Source organism: Mustela lutreola, chromosome 14, assembly GCF_030435805.1.
Source record: "Mustela lutreola isolate mMusLut2 chromosome 14, mMusLut2.pri, whole genome shotgun sequence".
Classification (NCBI taxonomy): Eukaryota; Metazoa; Chordata; class Mammalia; order Carnivora; family Mustelidae; genus Mustela; species Mustela lutreola.
In genome coordinates, this window is record NC_081303.1 from 21,887,076 (window position 1) to 21,906,848 (window position 19,773).

General features: G+C 36.7%; 1 protein-coding gene across 3 annotated transcripts in view; it reads left to right on the forward strand.

The window, feature by feature from the left end:
* HMCN1 (hemicentin 1) overlaps positions 1-19,773 on the forward strand; it is a 475,982-nt gene that overhangs the window by 314,434 nt on the left and 141,775 nt on the right. For all 3 annotated transcript variants that reach the window (XM_059145201.1, XM_059145202.1, XM_059145204.1), the window contains exons 38-42: positions 1,219-1,395; positions 2,097-2,248; positions 3,406-3,529; positions 8,355-8,530; positions 15,344-15,440. In XM_059145201.1, the coding sequence (XP_059001184.1) occupies positions 1,219-1,395; positions 2,097-2,248; positions 3,406-3,529; positions 8,355-8,530; positions 15,344-15,440 (726 nt within the window). The remainder of the gene's footprint in view (positions 1-1,218; positions 1,396-2,096; positions 2,249-3,405; positions 3,530-8,354; positions 8,531-15,343; positions 15,441-19,773) is intronic.

A 19,773-nucleotide genomic window follows, 5' to 3' on the forward strand; every position in this document is an offset into this window, starting at 1 on the left:
CCCAATTTTTGTAGCAATATGGATGGGTCTAGAAGAGATTATGCTGAGTGACATAAGTCAAGCAGAGTCAATTATCATATGGTTTCACTTATTTGTGGAGCATAACAAATAACATGGAGGACATGGGGAGATGGAGAGGAGAAGGGAGTTGAGGGAAATTGGAGGAGGAGATGAACCATAAGAGACTATGAACTCTGAAAAACAATCTGAGGGTTTTGAAAGGGCAGGGGTTGGGAGGGTGGGGAAGCCTGGTGGTGGGTATTATGGGGGGAATGTATTGCATGGAGCACTGGGTGTGGTGCATAAACAATGAATTCTGTTACACTGAAAAGAAATTAAATTAAAAAAAAAACTAATCCTAAAGAAATATTTCAACTGTCTATACTTGGATGATAAGCATAAGAATAAAGCAATTCTTTTTTTGTGTGTGTATATACAAACTTTAAATGTTTATTATTGTGGTTGTTAGTAAGATAATAGTAAGACAACAACACTGTAATATTATTACTAAGCTAAGCTTTAATGGTAAGAAAGCTTATAATTTTTATATAAACCTAAACTTATTTGTATTTCTTCCTTAATATTTCCTTTTTTAATTTAATTGTTTTATTATGTTATGTTAGTCAACATAAGGTACATCATTAGTTTTTGATGTAGTGATCCATGATTCATTGTTTGTGCATAACACCCAGTGCTCCATGCAGTACATGCCCTCCTTAATGGCCCTCACCAGGCTCCCCCATCCCCCAGCCCCTTCCCTTCTGAAACTCACAGTTTGTTTCCCAGAGTCCATAGTCTCTCATGGTTCAGCTCCCTCTCTGATTTTTTCCCTTCATTTTCCCCTTCCTTCTCCTCATGTCCTCCCCGCTATTCCTTTTGTTCCACAAGTCATTGAAAGCATATGATAATTGTTATTCTCTGCTTGATTAAGGCAGTTCTTTTTATTGCAATTTGATGGTATCGAGCTTTAAAAGAAAAGACGTAGGGGCGCCTGGGTGGCTCAGTGGGTTGGACCTCTGCCTTCGGCTCAGATCGTGGTCTCAGGTCCCTGGGATCAAGCCCTCCATCGGGCTCTCTGCTTGGCGGGGAAGCTGCTTCCTTCTCTCTCTCCACCTGCCTCTCTGTCTACTTGTGATCTCTCTCTGTTAAATAAATAAAATCTTAAAAAAATTTACAAAAGATGTGAGTAGACAGACTTCTTTCTTCTTCCCCTTACAGCTATTACATGGTACAAAAATAATCGTCCACTCTCAGGCTCCAGCGGTGTGACTTTCTTGAACAGAGGACAAATCATTGATATCGAAAGTGCCCAGATCTCTGACGCTGGCATATATAAATGTGTGGCCATCAACTCAGCCGGAGCGACAGAGTTATTTTATAGTCTGCAGGTTCATGGTTAGTGGCACTTCTAGATGCATCCTGGGGTAAAAATGCATTCAAAATGATTAAGTGCTTCTGTAAAATTTCAGTGTGAAGATTTAACAGAGTGTGTTTTGTCATCTTTATAAAGTGCCATGTTCTATAACTGATGATTGTTTTTATTTCCTGACTCCTATTAAAATGCTCTAGTTTCACATGCTGTTGAATTGAATTTCAGTTCAGTTTAGATGAACTGTTGAGTCATCAACGATCTCATCAGTTAATGACAATAACCCTGTTTGTAAATATTATCTATCAAAATCATAGGTTTTGATCAAAGAAAGATTTTAAGTCATTACCGCTAATAATGCTTTCAAGACAACATAGTGGTCTTGGATACAGTGGAGGAAGATACATGCACGCACGCACCCAAAGACACACACATCTGACAATCAAGAAATAAAAACATGCTCTGGCATTAAAAACTGGATTTCCCAAACAAAGTAGCAAAACATCCTTTTCCTCATCTGTAAAATGGAGATGTTGACAGTGGAATAGCTATGATTAGAAACTCAAATAAATGATGTGAAAGAACTCACCAAAACCAAACCAAACCATGAAAAACTCACATGTGGAAACACAATGGTAGACATTGTACATTCTTTTCATTATTTTGAGATGAAATATCCTGTGATATTAATATATCTTACTTTTATTTCCCTTTTATTTCTTTTCAGTGCCCCCATCAATTTCTGGCAGCAATAACATGGTGGCAGTGGTGGTTAATAACCTGGTGAGATTAGAATGTGAAGCCAGAGGAACACCTGCCCCAAGTCTGACCTGGCTGAAAGATGGGAGCCCTGTCTCTAGTTTTGCTAACGGGTTACAGGTACTCTCTGTCATGTCTTAAGGGTGATCTACCACCTAGTTATTAAATAAGTACAAACAGGGAAAGCTGTTAACAAGATTTAGAGCATAAGAATTGATAAATGTTATTCCAAAATCATACACATTTACTTCCATAATTACCATAGCCACACAGTTGGGATTTCTAAACAATTCTTTAAATGCTTAGACATCTAAGAATTCTTTTGTTTCATATGTAGATACTACATTTTGACTCTTCACTTGTCTTTCTACCTCCCTCCTCATCCCCATTCCCTGCCACCAGCACAAAAGATACCTTGCACAAAGAAGTGTTCATCAACAACAAAAACAGGAATTTCCTCCTAAAATTTGTGTTAAAATGTTTGGAAACATTCATGAATTAGAGAACCATGTAGGGTATATTTAATTTAACAAAAACATAAAGTAATAAAGTAAGGAAAATTAGAAACACAACACTGTAGAAATGAAATTTGAATCTGAGAAAGCAGTTTAAGTGTTCACATTGATTCAAAATTAAAATTATAGAAGCACATCTATCTCATTTAAAGTGTACCTAAATTTTATTTTGCCTAATAGAGAACTTAGTTTTCCCACCATTCTTCTTAGTTTTTCTCAAAAATCCACTGCTTTCAGAATTTGAGACCAGGGAAGATCCAAGGTTAATCTCAGTATTTTAGAAGTACAACTAGACCAATGGGATTAAAGAGCCATTGATGTGACTAGTTAATTTATTTGGTTGCTACTTCGCTATTAATTATAACTTATTTATCCTCCCCAAGAAAATTAGAAGGAAGATTAGCTGCTCTTATTCCCACTTCTTCTCATCTTTCTCCCTGGTGGCTTTTTCTCTCTCTGCAGTAAGGATGGATGAGATTGGACCTTCACTTGATTTCGTATACAGGGACTTGTTTTCAGTGGTTATTACCAAGTTTGGTTCTAGCTTTTCACAGTCTTCTTTCAAAGAGAGGTTAAGAAGTAGATTATATGATGCTTGCCCACTTTAGAATATCCAAGTGGAAAAATAAAATGTCCAAGTGGAAATCTTTCTGGAGGCAAATGTCAATTGATAAATCTCAGAAAATAGGAGGAAAAAAGGCTGTTTATGTATATGTTTCTCAGAGGGGCATGTTGACTATTTACCTGTCCTGTCGTCAAAAGGTTCTGTCTGGAGGCCGTATCCTAGCCCTGACCAGCGCTCAAATCAGTGATACTGGGAGATACACCTGCGTTGCTGTGAATGCTGCTGGGGAGAAACAAAGGGACATTGACCTCAGAGTATATGGTGAAATATTTTAATAATTATTTCTGTTCTGGTATAGATATATTTAATTCCTAAAATCATTGAATAAGTTAACGAAGTTGTTGACAATAAAGAACCATGAGCAATAGAAACAGTTTTATAGTATCGTTTCAAATCAAATTCTACCTTTCTGCTTTATAGTTGACTTTGTCTGATTTTCCTTTCTTAATGTTCTGAGAAGTTAAAATGCTAGGTGTTGATTTCATAGAAAACTCTGAAGAACATGACTATGGAGAGCAGCTTAGCAATTTAGAAGATATAATCTTTTCACTAAAGGGAGAATTTGTTCAAGTAGCTCTCTTGAGCTATTCTACTCAAAGCCTTGATTTTTTTACTTTTATATTTATAATCAGTATATTTTTTAGTCAATACTATGTCTATAAATTAAAGGCTATTTGGGAAGCAAAAGTTAGGCATAAATTTAGAGAAAATTTGAGTTTTTTTCCTACCTATGATACAGCTATAAGGTACAAAAGGAAATGTCTAATTCTATCACAGCAGAAGTCCTCCTGAACAAAGTTCAGTTCTAATTGGCCTCCATTCATAGGATGTGTTTTTCATTCCACATTTTAGTTTACCTTTGCATTTAGAGCTGTTTTAGGCTTTTTTCATCTTATTTGCATTATATCCCCTGGTCATGGAGTAATGGAATTGTTTCTTCGTGGCCCCACCAAGAGAATCTGGGCTTTTTCTATGTCAATTCCAGTATAATTAACATACAGGGTTATATTAGTTTCACGTGTACAATCCTAGTCCCGCCTCACTTCCAAGTAGTTCACTCCTATTCTATATGTGTGTGTATATATATATACACACATATATATACATATATATGCATGTGTGTGTGTATATATATATATATATATATTTTTTTAATCTCCAGACCATGTGGGTTGACTCCTCTTTCTAAGTTTGCCAAAAGTAAATGTAACAATCACAAGTAAAATAAAATCCTAGTTCTTTTTTGTTTTTTTTTAATTTTTATTTTTTTTTAATTTTTTATTTTTTATAAACATATATTTTTATCCCCAGGGGTACAGGTCTGTGAATCACCAGGTTTACACACTTCACAGCACTCACCAAAGCACATACCCTCCCCAATGTCCATAATCCCACCCCCTTCTCCCAAACCCCCTCCCCCCAGCAACCCTCAGTTTGTTTTGTGAGATTAAGAGTCACTTATGGTTTGTCTCCCTCCCAATCCCATCTCCACAAGACATAAAAATGACCCAATTAGATTTAAGCGAAGGAACAGACTACCTGGGGTTGGGCATTTTAGTCCCATCTGTTATCTCTGACACAGCACTAGCAAAGCTGAAGGCTGGAGGAGGACCCATGTCAATTGCAGAAGCAATACAAAAGAGGGAACATAGAGAGCCCTTTAGTAGTTTACTGATGTCAGCTGGGATTTTCAAGATCCATTAGACATGTAAGTTAGCCATGTTGTAACAGGATTTTTTTTAATTAAAAAACTAGGATTTTCATTAGTGGAGAATTGGAATGCTGACAATGTGAAATATCCTTAGAGAATGATTCATCAGTCAATCTAAGTCTGTGATACAAAAGCTCCTTCAATAATTAGCAAGCAGAGGGGTATTTGCTGGGTTTTAGTCAGAACTGAAAATCTGGAATTGGCTCCTTCTCTTTCTACATGGGTTAGTGTCAAAAGTATACCAGAGAGACGAAAGAGCATTGCTATCTTTTCCAGGAGTCATAAAAACGCACATCACTATTTTTTATCATTTGCCAAGGCATTTCTAAAGGTTTTATTTATTTATTTGATGGGGGTGGGCAGGCAGAGGGGGAGGGGAAGCAGGCTCCCTGCTGAGCAGAGAGCCCAATGCTGGGCTCTATCCCAGGACCCTGAGATCATGACCTGAGCCGTCCTGAGTCAAAGGCAGAGGCTTAACCCACTGAGCCACCCAGGAACCCTGCCAAGACATTTCTATACCACTCTTTTGGTCTAAAAACTGGGATCTTTCCTGTTATAACAGTCAGATGGTTAGCCAACATTTACCTGTACTTAGCATTTGAAATACAGATGCCCAGCAAGCAATTAAAGAACTGTAAAATTTCTGACTCGTAATCTGAAATTAGTTTCCAATTTCTGCTCCCCTCTTAGTGTTATTTGCATATATTATATTCCTACGTTTGTAGTAGTAACCTTGACAATCTGGAGTCTCATTGGAGACTAATGAGTCAATTGGAGTCTAATGAGTATTCATTTCCAGTGGCCAATTCCCTTCAGATTGACATTGCAGAGTATGGGGGTGATAGGAAGAGTAGACAGTGGTTAAAATAGCTTTCCTTACAATTGCAAGAGTAGTTCATTAAAATATTTCCCCTTAGTATAAATTCAGGGTATGTTTTACCATATTCTGAGGTGCTAAAATGAGAGAATTTGGTTTTTAAATGATAGAGTTTCCTATACCTTTACTTTGAATCTAAGCTCAGAGAATTGTCTTGGAGACCACATGTGTTCCAGGAACTTGAGTGTAACCCTGCGGCAGCGCTGATGTTGATAATTGAATTTAACAAGTGTAAGGCATAGAATGAGAATCAGACATGATACCCCCCGCCCCTTCCTAAGCAATATAACCACAAAGCTCAGTAAGGATAACATCTAAGGAAGCTGAGATCTAAAGGGTAGAGGCTTTTCTCTTCTCAGACTAAACAAAAAGTTGGAAATGAAAGGACAGAAAACATAGATGCGTTTCAGTAATATATACCCTCAGCTATAATTAGATTTGCTTTAATTTATGTTCCTTTAGAAACAAATACTCTATTGTTTTTGCATTTTTTCCTCTCAATTTGAAAAAAAAAAAAAGTCTGGTTTCTTTTTGAACTTGATTCAATTCATTTAGCCATAAAGAAAAATAATTGGAGGAAAAACATTTGGAAATAAATTAGCATTCTGCTTTCTTGAATTATTTCTGACTTTTACTTCTACAAGTAGTCACAAAGAATCCATGCTCTTTTGTAAATTCTATAAATACGCTAAGATAAACATATTTTTATGCAGTTACGGTACTTTTTGTCCACTGAGACCAGACTTTACTTGAAATTATGTGCAAGCTCTTAAATGTTAGGCTATTTTATTTAGGGCTTTCTGTGCTAAGATTGGTGAATGTATCTTAATTTTTTATAATATCTTAGAAAACATACTATCTTTCATAATATAATATCTTAGAAAACAGTACTAATGGTGCTGATTTTGCTAATATTTTAGCAGTTTTAATCTCAGACAGGTTGGTTATATATCTTTTATCTAATGTGTCACATATTAAAAACAATCCCACTGTTTTCTGTTCCCCCATAGATTACTCTAAGCTTATCGAGAGCCAGAAGTCTGTGTGTGCCGTTAAATGGAGCAGAAGGGACATTAAGAATCTCTGCCCAAATGCTCCATTAGTCTATTGCAGCGATGGCGTTTCTCTGTATCTTGACATCAGTTCCTGTGGATACAGCACATGTGCTGCATCCAGAATTAGTACAAGAAAGTGGCCTTTAGTGTATATGCCTTTCCCTCCATAGAGAAACCTCCTGGTTGCAGAACGGCAGTGTTCGTCGTCAAAGCCTATTGCATTCATTGTCATTTTCCCACATGCTGCAAGATCCAGCCTGAAACAGTGGCTCAGAAACCAAAATAACGATCCTTACCACAAAAATCTTGTTTCTATCAAGGCATTTGGAAAGTCCCTAAGGATTCATTTCAGTGCAGCTTAACCTTTCTTATCAAGAGAGGAAAACACTATGAATATGGTACATTGCCTACAATCCTGACTAGTTATGGGATTTAGTGAGAAATAGCCAAGGAAATTCCTCCCTGTTTTTTTCAGAGTGGCCCTTTTATAACGGGCCTGATTTCATCGTTAGTTTGTGTTTTTTGAATTATTATAAATACAGTCCTGAAAGAGTCCTTGAGAAGTTACGGAGCCCACCCTCTCATTCTTGGCAGGACTGTACCTAAACCATCTGAGACAAATGATTGTTTACTCTATATTTTAATACACCCAAGGGAAGGAGATTCCTTAGACTTTTCCAAGAACACATTTCAGCATCTGACAAGCTTGATAGCCAGGGGATTCTAATTTTAATCTCATTAAAATTTCAACTCATTTCCTCTTTTTATGTAATTGTATGTTATACAGCTGGCCAGGGCTTTCATTTTGTTCTTTATTGTGTCAGTTATCCCACATGGTCTTTATTCCATAGAAAGCTGACAAGGCATCATGGAAAACCAAAAAGAGCTCTAAACTGCCCATCAGAAGACTCCTAGCTTTGCCACAAATTAGTTACATTATTTCAAATAAGTTATTGTCTGTCACCTACTTCATGTTTTACATACCTGTGAGGTGGGACCAGGTGGTCTCTTTCAACTCTTTTTTTTTTTTTTTTATTTTGCCTCCATGTTGATAAAATTTATTTTCTTTGGCAAAAAATATTTTTAAATTATCAAAAAGTATATATGCTTTTAATTATTGTTATTTCCAAAATGCTTCATGAGTAATTTATTGCTTTGGAAATATTAAGTAGTAACACCTCGTTCAAAAAGTTTCTGAAATAGGCACTTGGTGAGAACGTCCAGTTCTAAAACTTCTTAAAGTGAAAGGTATTTCTGTTCAATGGGAACATTAATCAGTGATTTCTTAATATTTCATTCTGAACCAAATGATGCGAAGAGGGTATGTTAGGATTATTGCGATCCTACATCTTAAAAGAGCTAATAAATTATTCAGTAAATAACTTCAAGATAAGCAGTGAGCTGGCCTGTCTTATCCTGATGGAAAATGCTTCTTTCACTTAGTTCCTCCAAATATTATGGGAGAAGAACAGAACATCTCTGTCCTCATTAGCCAAGCTGTGGAGCTACTGTGTCAGAGTGATGCTATCCCCCCACCTACTTTGACTTGGTTGAAGGATGGCCGCCCCTTGCTGAAGAAACCAGGCCTCAGTATCTCTGAAAATGGAAGTGTATTAAAGGTAAGGCTAGAGATTCATTTAATTTTTCTTATATTATTCCTAAGCTCATGGCTTTGATTTTAAACTTGCCTGTCTACAGATGTTCTACTAATTTCATCTTGTAAAATTCTAGGTACTCTTTTATTAATGAGGTTTATAATATTTTAAATTTTATGCTTAGTAAGATTTAGCTATTTATCTATCCATATTTGTAGCCAGAAACCATCCAAAATGCTTCTGGGAAAATATTATGGAACTATTCTAACGGATGCTTCATTTTTAGTCATTCAGCCAGCAAATAAAACCCATTCTAGGTATTCTGAATAAAATGCGAAAAATAGACACATTTCCTACCCTCCATTTCCTCCAATTTTGCAGGTATTCTGAATAAAATGTGAAAAATAGACACATTTCCTACCCTCCATTTCCTCCAATTTTGCATAAATACATGAAAACTAATAGTTCCGTTGCAAATGCAGTAAGTACTGTAAGTGTGAGTTAGTTACTATTAGGATGGTACAGGTAACACATTCTAGGATAGTGAAAGGTGAGAGACTGCGGTTGCCTGGAAATCTGGAAAGACTACTTGGCTTTTTTTGTATAGATAAGAATAAGAGCTAACAAGAGGAATTGGGATTCAGGGGACACCTCGGTGGCTCAGTAGGTTAAGCATCTGCCTTCAGCTCAGGTCATGATCTCAGGGTCCTGGGATCAAGCCCTGAGTCCAGTTCCCTGTTCAGCAGCAAGTCTGCTTCTTCCTCCCCCTGCTCTTGTGCACTTGCTTGCCCCCTCTCTCTCTCCCTTTCCTTTCAAAAATAAATAAATAATCTTAAAAATATAAAAAATGCAAAGGAATTAGTGTTCAGGAAGTCAATAAGCCACTGGCGTATTTATAAATTCCTCATAATAACCCTATTGAGAAACTGGAAGAATGGCTAGGTAATCATCCCACAGATACTAAGTCTCAGAAATGGGATTTGAATACAGGAATATAGCTTTAAAACTCATGCTACTAACCCCTATGCCGCATAGCCTTTTGGTAAAGGAAGGTTATTAGTGGCAAACAAAAGGAGTCTTGAGAATTGGATAATGGTATCAGCACATAGGAAGCTGAGAAGCTTATATAAGGAGAGCAGAAGTGTGGGAGAGAATGGGAGGGAGTATGAAGTGCGTTAGAGGCAACCAAGTAGAGACTTTAGGAATTATGACCTGTAATAGTGGAGCTGGGTAAATAAGGAAAGGCTGGAATAACTGATGGAGGAAAGTAGGATAAGTCAGTTGAGCTGTCTAGGGGGAGAAAAGCAAAAAGCACTGGCCATGCTCAGAGGCAGACCCAGAGCTCTAGAAATCAATGGATAGTATTTTCAAACCCTGGCTCTGACCAAATGACAGAGGAAGACAATTGTATGGACACACATCCCAGCACTGGGAGGGGACAGCTATGTGTGATTAGAAACGTCTTTGCAAATTTCAGAGTATAGAAGTTGATTCCTTTAGAGCACAGATCTCAATAGGTTTGGGAAGCCAGAAGAAAGGTGAGGGTGAAGAAATCCTGGGATCAATTTAATCTCTGCTATAGAGGCTGGCCAGGCATCCTGAAGTGTGCAGGTCCCACTGAAGGGTGTGCAGGGAGGACTGCATGGAAATAAAAACTTGTACAAAACTCAGACAAAACCAGTCAGTTAAAACTATCTTACCAGTGCATTTCCCAAAATGATTCATGCACATCTTCAACCAGGTAAAGTAGTAGATTCCTACTGTTTCATTTTGCCTGCAACACACTTGGCAAGCAATGTGTTTTTTTATAAAGTTTTTATTTTAATTCCAGTGTAGTTAACATTAGTGTTATATTAGTTTCAGGTGTACAATATTGTGGTAATAGTGATTCATTACTTACCTGCCACACCCAGTGCTCATCACAGTAACTGCCCTCCTTAATCCCCTTCACCTGTTTCACTATCTCTCCACCCACCTCTCCTCTGGTAACCGTCAGTTTGTTCTCTGTGCTTAAGAGCCTGTTTCTTGGTTTGTTTCTCTTTCTCTTTTTCCCTCTTTATTCATTTGTTTTGTTTCTTAAATTTCACATATAAATGAACTCATTTGGTATTTCTCTTTTTCTGAAGGACTTACATAGTTTAATGTTATACTCTCTAGCTACATACATGTTGTTGCAAATGGCCAGATTTCATCCTTGTTTATGGCTGAATAACATTCCATTCATATGTGTGTGTGTGTGTGTGTGTGTGTGTGTGTGTAACACTCCATTCATATATACATATTCATATATATGTGATATATATATCACATATGTGATATATATATTATAAATTATAACTGCATAATTATAATTATACATCATTGTAATGTATCATATACAAATATGCAATTGTACAATTGTTATTGGTATTGTACAATTGTTATATATAACAATTGTACAATTGCATATTTGTATATATTACAATGATGTATAATATATATTATATAGATACATATAATATATAAGGTATATATTATATATGATATATGCCTATATATCATATATATATCTATAGCATAGATATATATCATATATATCTATAGCATAGATATATATAACAATTACACACATATATAAAACATATATATAAGAATTATACTATATATACATATGTATATATATGTGGAGCCCAGATATCCATCAACAGATAAATGGATAAATGTGGTATACACACACACACACTCACACACACATACACACAATGGAATATTAAACATCCATCAAAAAAAGAAATATTGCTATTTACAATGACATGGATGGAACTAAAGGGTATTATGTTAAGCAAAATAAGTCAGTCAGAGAAAGACAATTATCATATGCTCTCACTGATGTGAGGAATTTAAAAAACAAGGAGGATCATAGGGGAAGAGAGGAAGAAATGAAACAAGACAAAACCAGAGAAGGAGACAAACCATAAGACACTCTTAATTATAGGAAATAAACTGAGGGTTGCTGGAGGGAAGGGGGGTGAATCACAGACCCGTACCCCTGAAATAAATAATACATTATGTGTTAAGTATTTGAATTTCTATTTTTTAAAAAAGGAGAATTACAGGCCAATATCCCTGGTGAACATAGATGCAAAAATTCCTAATAAAATACTAGCAAATCAAATTCAACAGTAGATTAAAAGTGTCATTCACCATGACCAAGTGGGATTTATTTCTGGGCTTCAGGGGTGGTTCAATATTCACAAATCAATCAATGTGGTATGCCAGATTAATAAAAGAAAGGATAAGATCCTGTCAATAAATGCAGAGAAAGCATTTGACAAAATACAGCATCTTTTCTTGATTAAAAAACCCTCAACAAAGTAGAGATAAATGAAACATACCTCAAAATCATAGAGGCCATATACAAAAGACACACAGCTAATATTATCCTCCGTGGGGAAAAACAGAACATTTCCCTCTGGTCAGGAACAGGACAAGGATATCCACTCTTGCTATTACTACTTAACATAGTACTGTAAGTCTAGTCTCAGCAATCAAACAACAAAAAGAAATAAAAGGCATCCAAATGGGGAAGGAAGAAGTCAAAATTTCACTATTCATAGGTGACATGATACTTTGTGTAGAAAACCCAGAAGACTCCACCAAAAATAGCTAGAACTAATGCATGAATTCAACAAAGTTGTAAGATATAAAATCAGTGTGCAGATGTCTGTTGCATTTCTATATCAATAATGAAACAGCACAAAAAGAAATCAAGGAATCAGTCACATTTGCAATTGCACCCAAAATCACAAGATACCTAAGGATAAACCTAACCAAAGAGGTAAAAGATCTGTACTCTGAGAAATATAAAACACTTAGGAAGGAAATTGAAGAGGACACAAAGAAAATGGAAAACATTCCATGCTCATGGCCTGGAAGAACAAACATTGTTAAAACATCTCTGCTACACAAAGGTATCTACACATCTCATGCAATCCCTATCAAAATATCACCAGCTTTTTTCACAGAGCTTGGATAAACAATCCTAAAATTTGGATGGAACCACAAAAGACCCCAAATAGCCAAAGCAGTCCTGAAAAAGCAAAGCAAAGCTGGAGGCATCACAATTCTGAACTTCAAGCTATATTACGAATCTGTAGTCATCAAGAGTGTATGGGACTGGCACAAAAACTGTGGAAAGAACCAAGATGCCCTTCAACAGACGAATGGATAAGGAAGATGTGGTCCATATACACTATGGAGTATTATGCCTCCATCAGAAAGGACGAATACCCAACTTTTGTAGCAACATGGACGGGACTGGAAGAGATTATGCTTAGTAAGCAGAGACAGTCAATTATCATATGGTTTCACTTATTTGTGGAGCATAACAAATAGCATGGAGGACATGGGGAGTTAGAGAGGAGAAGGGACTTGGGGGAAATTGGAAGGGGAGGTGAATCATGAGAGACTATGGACTCTGAAAAACAATCTGAGGGTTTTGAAGGGGCAGGGGATGGGAGGTCGGGGTACCAGGTGGTGGGTATTAGAGAGGGCATGGATTGCATGGAGCACTGGGTGTGGTGAAAAATAATGAATACTGTTATGCTGAAAATAAATAAAAATAAATTTTAAAAAATAGACACATAGATCAATGGAACAGAATAGAAAACCCAGAAATGGATTCAGAACTATACGATCAACTAATCTTCGACAAAACAGGACAGAATATCCAATGGGAAAAGGTCTTTCAACACATGGTGTTGGGGAGCTGGACAGCAACGTGCAGAAGAATGAAACTGGACCACTTACATCGTACGCAAAAATCAATTCAAAATGGATGAAAGACCTAAATGTGAGACAAGAAACCATCAAAACCCTTGAGGAGAACACATGGAGGAACCTGTTTGACCTCAGCCACAGCAACTTCTTTTTTTTTTTTTTTAAAGATTAATATTTATTTGAGGTGGGGAGCAGCGAGGAAGACAGAGAGGGAGAGGATCCCAAGCAGACCCCTACTGAGCACAAAACCGAATGTGGGGCTCAATCTCATGACCCTGAGATCATTACATGAGCCAAAACCAAGGGTCAGACCCCCAGCTGCCTCCATAGCAACTTCTTACTAGATAAGTCACTGGAGGCAGGGGAAACAAAAGCAAAAATGAACTACTGGGATTTCATCAAGATAAAAAGCTTCTGCACATTGAAGGAAAACATCAACAAAATTAAAAGGTAAGCTATGGAATGGGAGAAAATATTTGCAAATGACATATCTGATAAAGGCTTAGTATCCAAAATATATAAGGAACTGATGTAACTCAGGAATGCCTGGTTGGCTCAGTCAGTTAAGCGTCTGCCTTCAGCTTGGGTCATGATCCCAGTCCCACATTGGGCTCTGTGCTTAGTTAGTGGGGAGGCTACTTCTTCTGCCTGGGACTTGCCCTGCTTGTGTTCTCTCTCTCCAACAAATAAATAAAAAAAGATCTTAAAAACAAAACAAAACAAACAAACAAAAAAACAAAACCCAACACCCAAAAGCAAATAATCCTGTTAAGATATAGGCAGAAGACATGAATAGATATTCTTCCAAAGAAGACATCCAGATGGCTAATAGACACGTGAAAAGATGCTCAGTATCACTCATCATCTGGGAAATGTCAATCAAAACTGCAGTGAGGTATTGCCTCACACCTGTGAGAAGCAAAAACTAACAACTCAGGAAACACAATGTATTGACAAGGATGTGGAGAAAGGGGAAACCTCTTACACTATTGATGGGACTGCAAACTGGTGCAGCCACTTGGAAAACAGTATGGAGGTTCCTCAGAAAGAGCTACCCTATGATCCAGTAATTGCACTACTGGGTATTTACCCAAAGGATACAAAAATGTGGATTCGAAAAAGTACATGCACCCCACTGTTTATAGCAGCACTATCAACAATAGCTAGACTATGGAAAGAGCCCAAATGTCCATCGACTGATGAATGGGTAAGGAAGATCTGGCAATCTACGTGATGGAATATTACTCAGCCATCAAAAAGAATGAAATCTGGCCATTTGCAGCAATGTGGATGGATATAGAATGTATTATGCTAAGTGAAATAAGTCAGTCAGAAAAAGACAAATATATTATTTCATCCATATGTACAATTTAAGAAACAAACCAGATGAACATATGAGAGGGGGGAAATGAGAGAGAGAGAAACAAACCACGAGAAACTCCTTAAAGATAGATAATAAATTGAGGGTTGTTGGAAGGAAGCAGGTGGGAATGGGCTAGATGGGTAATGGAGGTAAGGAGGACACTTGTTATGATGAGCACTGGGTGTTGTATGTAGGTGATGAATCACTGAATTTTACTCCTAAAACCAAAATTGCACTGTAGGTTAACCAACTAGAATTGAAATAAAAGTTTTCTCTAAAACAGAAGCTTATAAACCATATAGGGAGAAGACATATAATGAACAATAAAGGTGTTTTACTGAACAATATCCTAAATATATACAGGCTATCTATTTTAAAACCCTAAGTAACTTATTCAGAAATTAATTGTGATTTTTATTGCCATTTAATCTGAATTTTGTCTCATTATATTTAAAAGCCCTTTCTAAACCTTCAGTCACTAATATTAATTAGATTAAAACAAAGTATGACATAGATGAAAATTGTTGAATCTTGATTTAAATGTTGAATGTGGGTGATGGGCATATAGCCATACATTTTACTATTATCTCTCCTTTCTATATGTTTGAAAATCTTTAGAATACTCATGAAAAAATAAGAAGTCACAAATAACATGAATAGAAAAACTCCAATTATGAAATTGAAACTGAAATTTCAAAGCATGGTTTTGTTTTTAGATTGAAGAGGCTCAAGTTCAAGACACTGGTCGTTACACTTGTGAGGCAACAAATGTTGCTGGAAAAACTGAGAAAAACTATAATGTCAACATTTGGGGTAAGTGTGATTATATGTAATTAAGATCAATTATAGATAGACTTCCAGAACCTGAATGTTTTAGTCATTGTAATTTTCAGGTAGAACCGTTCTACTCTCCTGCCTAAGCTTACACTCTTTGGCTCTTACAACCAGGATGTTCTTTTTTCCATTTAATTTAATTTAATTTTATTTTATATTTATTTTATTTTATTCAGTGTTCCAAAATTCATTGTTTATGCACCACACCCAGTGCTCCATGCAATACATGTCCTCCGTAATACCCACCACCAGGCTCACCCAACCCACTACCCCTTCTCTCTTCCAAAACCCTGTTTGTTTCTCAGAGTTTACAGTCTCTCATGGTTTGTCTCCCCCTCTGATTTTCCCCAACTCATTTCTCCTCTCCATCTCCCAATGTCCTCCATGTTATTCCTTATTCTCCACAAGTAAGTGAAGCCATATAATAATTGACTAATGATTGGGCTTTCTCCATGAACTGTTGGTGGTTTGATCAATTGAAATAAGTAAAAAGGCCAAACCATGCCTATGGATTCTGTGTGTGAGTGGGAACACCTTGGTGGGAGGTGGGATTACTGTGCTGACTAGTGAGAAAAGTCATCCTCACTTGGTAGTCTACCATTTGTTACCAATTAAGATAATGCTTAGGAATTGTCACAACTTTTACCTGGCTACAACTGTCTGCTAATTGTTAAAAAGTACTCCTATTTCCAGCATATCCACCTTTATTTACTTCTTTTTTTTTTAATTTATTTTTTATTTATTTTCAGCATAACAGTATTCATTATTTGTTCACCACACCCAGTGCTCCATGCAATCCGTGCCCTCTATAGTACCCACCACTTGTTACCCCAACCTCCCACCACCCCCCGCCACTTCAAACGCCTCAGATTGTTTTTCAGAGTCCATAGTCTCTCATGGTTCACCTCCCCTTCCAATTTCCCTCAACTCCCTTCTCCTCTCTAACTCCCCATGTCCTCCATGCTATTTGTTATGCTCCACAAATAAGTGAAACCATATGATAATTGACTCTCTCTGCTTGACTTATTTCATTCAGCATAATCTCTTCCAGTCCCGTCCATGTTGCTACAAAAGTTGGGTATTCATCCTTTCTGATGGAGGCATAATACTCTATAGTGTGTATGGACCACATCTTCCTTATCCATTCTTTAAATTCATTTATAACATATTGCCCTCTTAATTTTGATTGTGTCTGTTTAAACTTTTTAACTATTGAGATAATGAGCGGAAATTTCTCTTTGATTTCTAAGTTTATTCAAAACCATATTTTTAAAATAAAAATAGGTAGAGGAAATAATTTGATTCCAATGGAGAGAATATATGTTTTAAGTCTTTAAAAGCATGTGTTTATGTAGAAAATGATTTGTTAATTATAAATTATTATCATTCTAAAATTCTTAAGGAAGATTATGAGAAGTGCTATTAGTCACCCTATAAAAGGATTAATTTACCTTTAAATAGTAAAATTTACTAGGTGGTAATTTATTTACTGTATATTACTTATATATCATTAACATCTGTTCCTGCCTCTTCTCACCCCTATTCTCCCTCTATTGCTCCTTCCCTTTCTTTCTCATTTCTTTCAAATGGGAAAAATATTTGTATAACTTCTAGTATGGACAAAACAGTGAACTGGGTTTTGTCAAGTAAAGGTTGGAAAAGAGAAAAATTAGGAGGGATCATCAGTTAGAAAATGAGGTGAGAAATTCATTTTTGCAATGCTGTATTGAAGATTCCTATAGAGTGTCCATGTGATGCTGTCTACCATGCAGTCAGAAATAGAAGCCTATCATTTAGAAGAGAGAGAGAAAAGAGTTAAAATATAAAATTAGAGACATGAGTATATATGCGGCAGTTGAGATCCCTTAGAGAAAAAGAAGAATGTATACAGAAGAGTACTGTAGAATGACTCTCACCAGGTAAGACAGATAAAAAGACACAAATGAGAAACTGGAAGAAGCAGTGAAAGAAGTAGGGAAACACTTGTGTCATCAAAACAAAAAGCAATGGTGTACCCGAAAGAAGAATATGGGCAAGGAATAGGTTGGACATAGATGGATGGGTAGGGGAATGAATGAATAATGTCACATGTTGCAGAAAAGCGAAATTAGACATAAACTGTAAAGTGCAATTTATAAATGAGACCAATGCCTCTTAAAGAAAATCAATTTAATAGTGGAAAGCAGAATATAGTAGATATAAGAATAAATGATAGGGGGAGAAAGTTGAGACATCAAAGACAGAATTACAAAAAATATTTATGGGTGTGCCTCTCTGTTCTAGTCATTGTGCCTCAGGTAGGCAAAGAGAAGTTAATGAGAAAGGCAAAGACACTGGTCACACACAACATATAGTCTGCTGCTGCAAAAATATCTTTACTTTAAATAGTTAATTAAAATTAAATCTCTGAAGAGATAACGTAGGAGTATTTGTGGAAGACATATCAGGGTTCATCTAATTGGGATTTTAAGAATGAGTTGACATTAGCTCTCTAAAGAGGATGGAACCATTACAGAGACCTCAAGAAGACTGTCTGCATTCATTGAACCAAACATCACTCACTATGGAGCCTGGTGTGGTAGAATGGAGAAGGAGAAGATATTAGATAGGAAAGGTTAAAGGGGACAGATTGAAAAGGACCTCTCAAACTTTTGAAGTATAGATCTGATTCTTAAGACGATAGGATACTGTTAAAAGGATTTAAAGGACTGGGTGTTCAGATCCATATTTAGGGAATAAAACAAATAAACTCTAGTAGTATTTAAGAAATTGAATTAACAAGCTTGATTGATTACATGGAGAGGTGTGAAAAGAAGAGGAAAGGATGGATGTTGGTGTGGGTTGGCCAGATGAGCCCTGTGAACAGCAGTGTCATTCCCTCAGTGAAGGAACAAAGGTGACTGAGTTCAGTTGTGGACAAGTCAAGTTTGAAAATGCCTCTGATGTATCCAGACGGAGATGTTTAGTAGTCAGATACAAAAATCTTGACCTCATGGGGTTTGCATTACAGATACAGATTTGCAAGTATTTGTGTCAGTGGAAGCCATGGGAGTAGAGGAGGGTAGAATTGAGGTTGGAGATGGTATACTTAGAGTAATGGCAATCTATGTAATTGTCATTTTCTTCTGCAGAACTTTCTGTCTGTGGTATAGGAGATGACAGAGTAAACTGTAGGATTCATCGAGAGGAAAGGTGTTTCAAAAAAGGAAGGACAGCAGTACAAAGCAGTTGAGATTATTCGCAAAGGAGTAGTTGAAATTATTGATCATGAAATCTAAGCTGAATAGAGGTCTGTAAACAAGGGTAGGCAGCTGGTTTGGGAGGTTCTGAGAAGTGAAAAGACTTGAGACTCAACTAAGGTTGATAAAGTAAGAACTGGGAGTAACTGAGTGAAAGAAATACAAGGACGGAGCAGTAGGAGAAAAGTTCTAGATGATCAACATGGTGGAGAAAGGGATGAGCAGATCAAGGAAGTAAGTAGCCATGGTGGTTAGACTAGGCATACATGCAGATGTTGAATTCATACAGAATCATGCCAGATCTCTGTGTGAAGGAGAAAGATAAAAACAAGTACCAAAGTTTTCAGTGAATAGAAAAAAAAAAAATGGTGGGTTCACAGATGATGGTAAGGGGGGAAAAGAAGTAAATTGGGGGCATGAGCCTCAAAAGAGGAGGTTTTCACATGAGGCAGTTGGAGTTGAACAATGACTAGAAGCTATATTGAGGGGGAAGAAGGATTCTTCCACTCCTCAACTCCCACGAGCTTGGAAGAGCAAGCATCTGCCCCTGATAATATGGCCACCAGAGAGGAGACATCAGCCAGCAAAGGCAGACTCGACCTCCTTGAGAGAATCATGGGTAGTCAGCGTTCATTTAAATGTTCCAAAGAGAAACTAGAGAACAGTGGGGAGGCAGGCTGTGCATTCTAGAATAGGTAACATATCCATTTCTTAGGTCAAACCCTATGTATCTCCTTTACCATCATATTGTAAGCCTGATGTTTTCCAGTTCTGTTCAGCTGCTAAGACATCAAAACTGGCTGAGCAGAAATGACAGTTAAGTGTAAATTTAGTAGGCGCTTTAGCTTTTTTATGCAAAAAGTGTAATTATTTACAATACATTAGCTTCTGAGTATTTTGTTAAGTTTCTGTCTGTAAAGACAGGAAGTTTGCTAATAGGTATTTATTTTAATGTAGTATTGATATGTCAACCTCAAGGGCTAATTATTCCCTTATGTCATTTGAATGGGAACCTTTTTTTTATATGTAAAATATTAAGGAAATTTTATGTAAAGTTAATATAATATAGTATT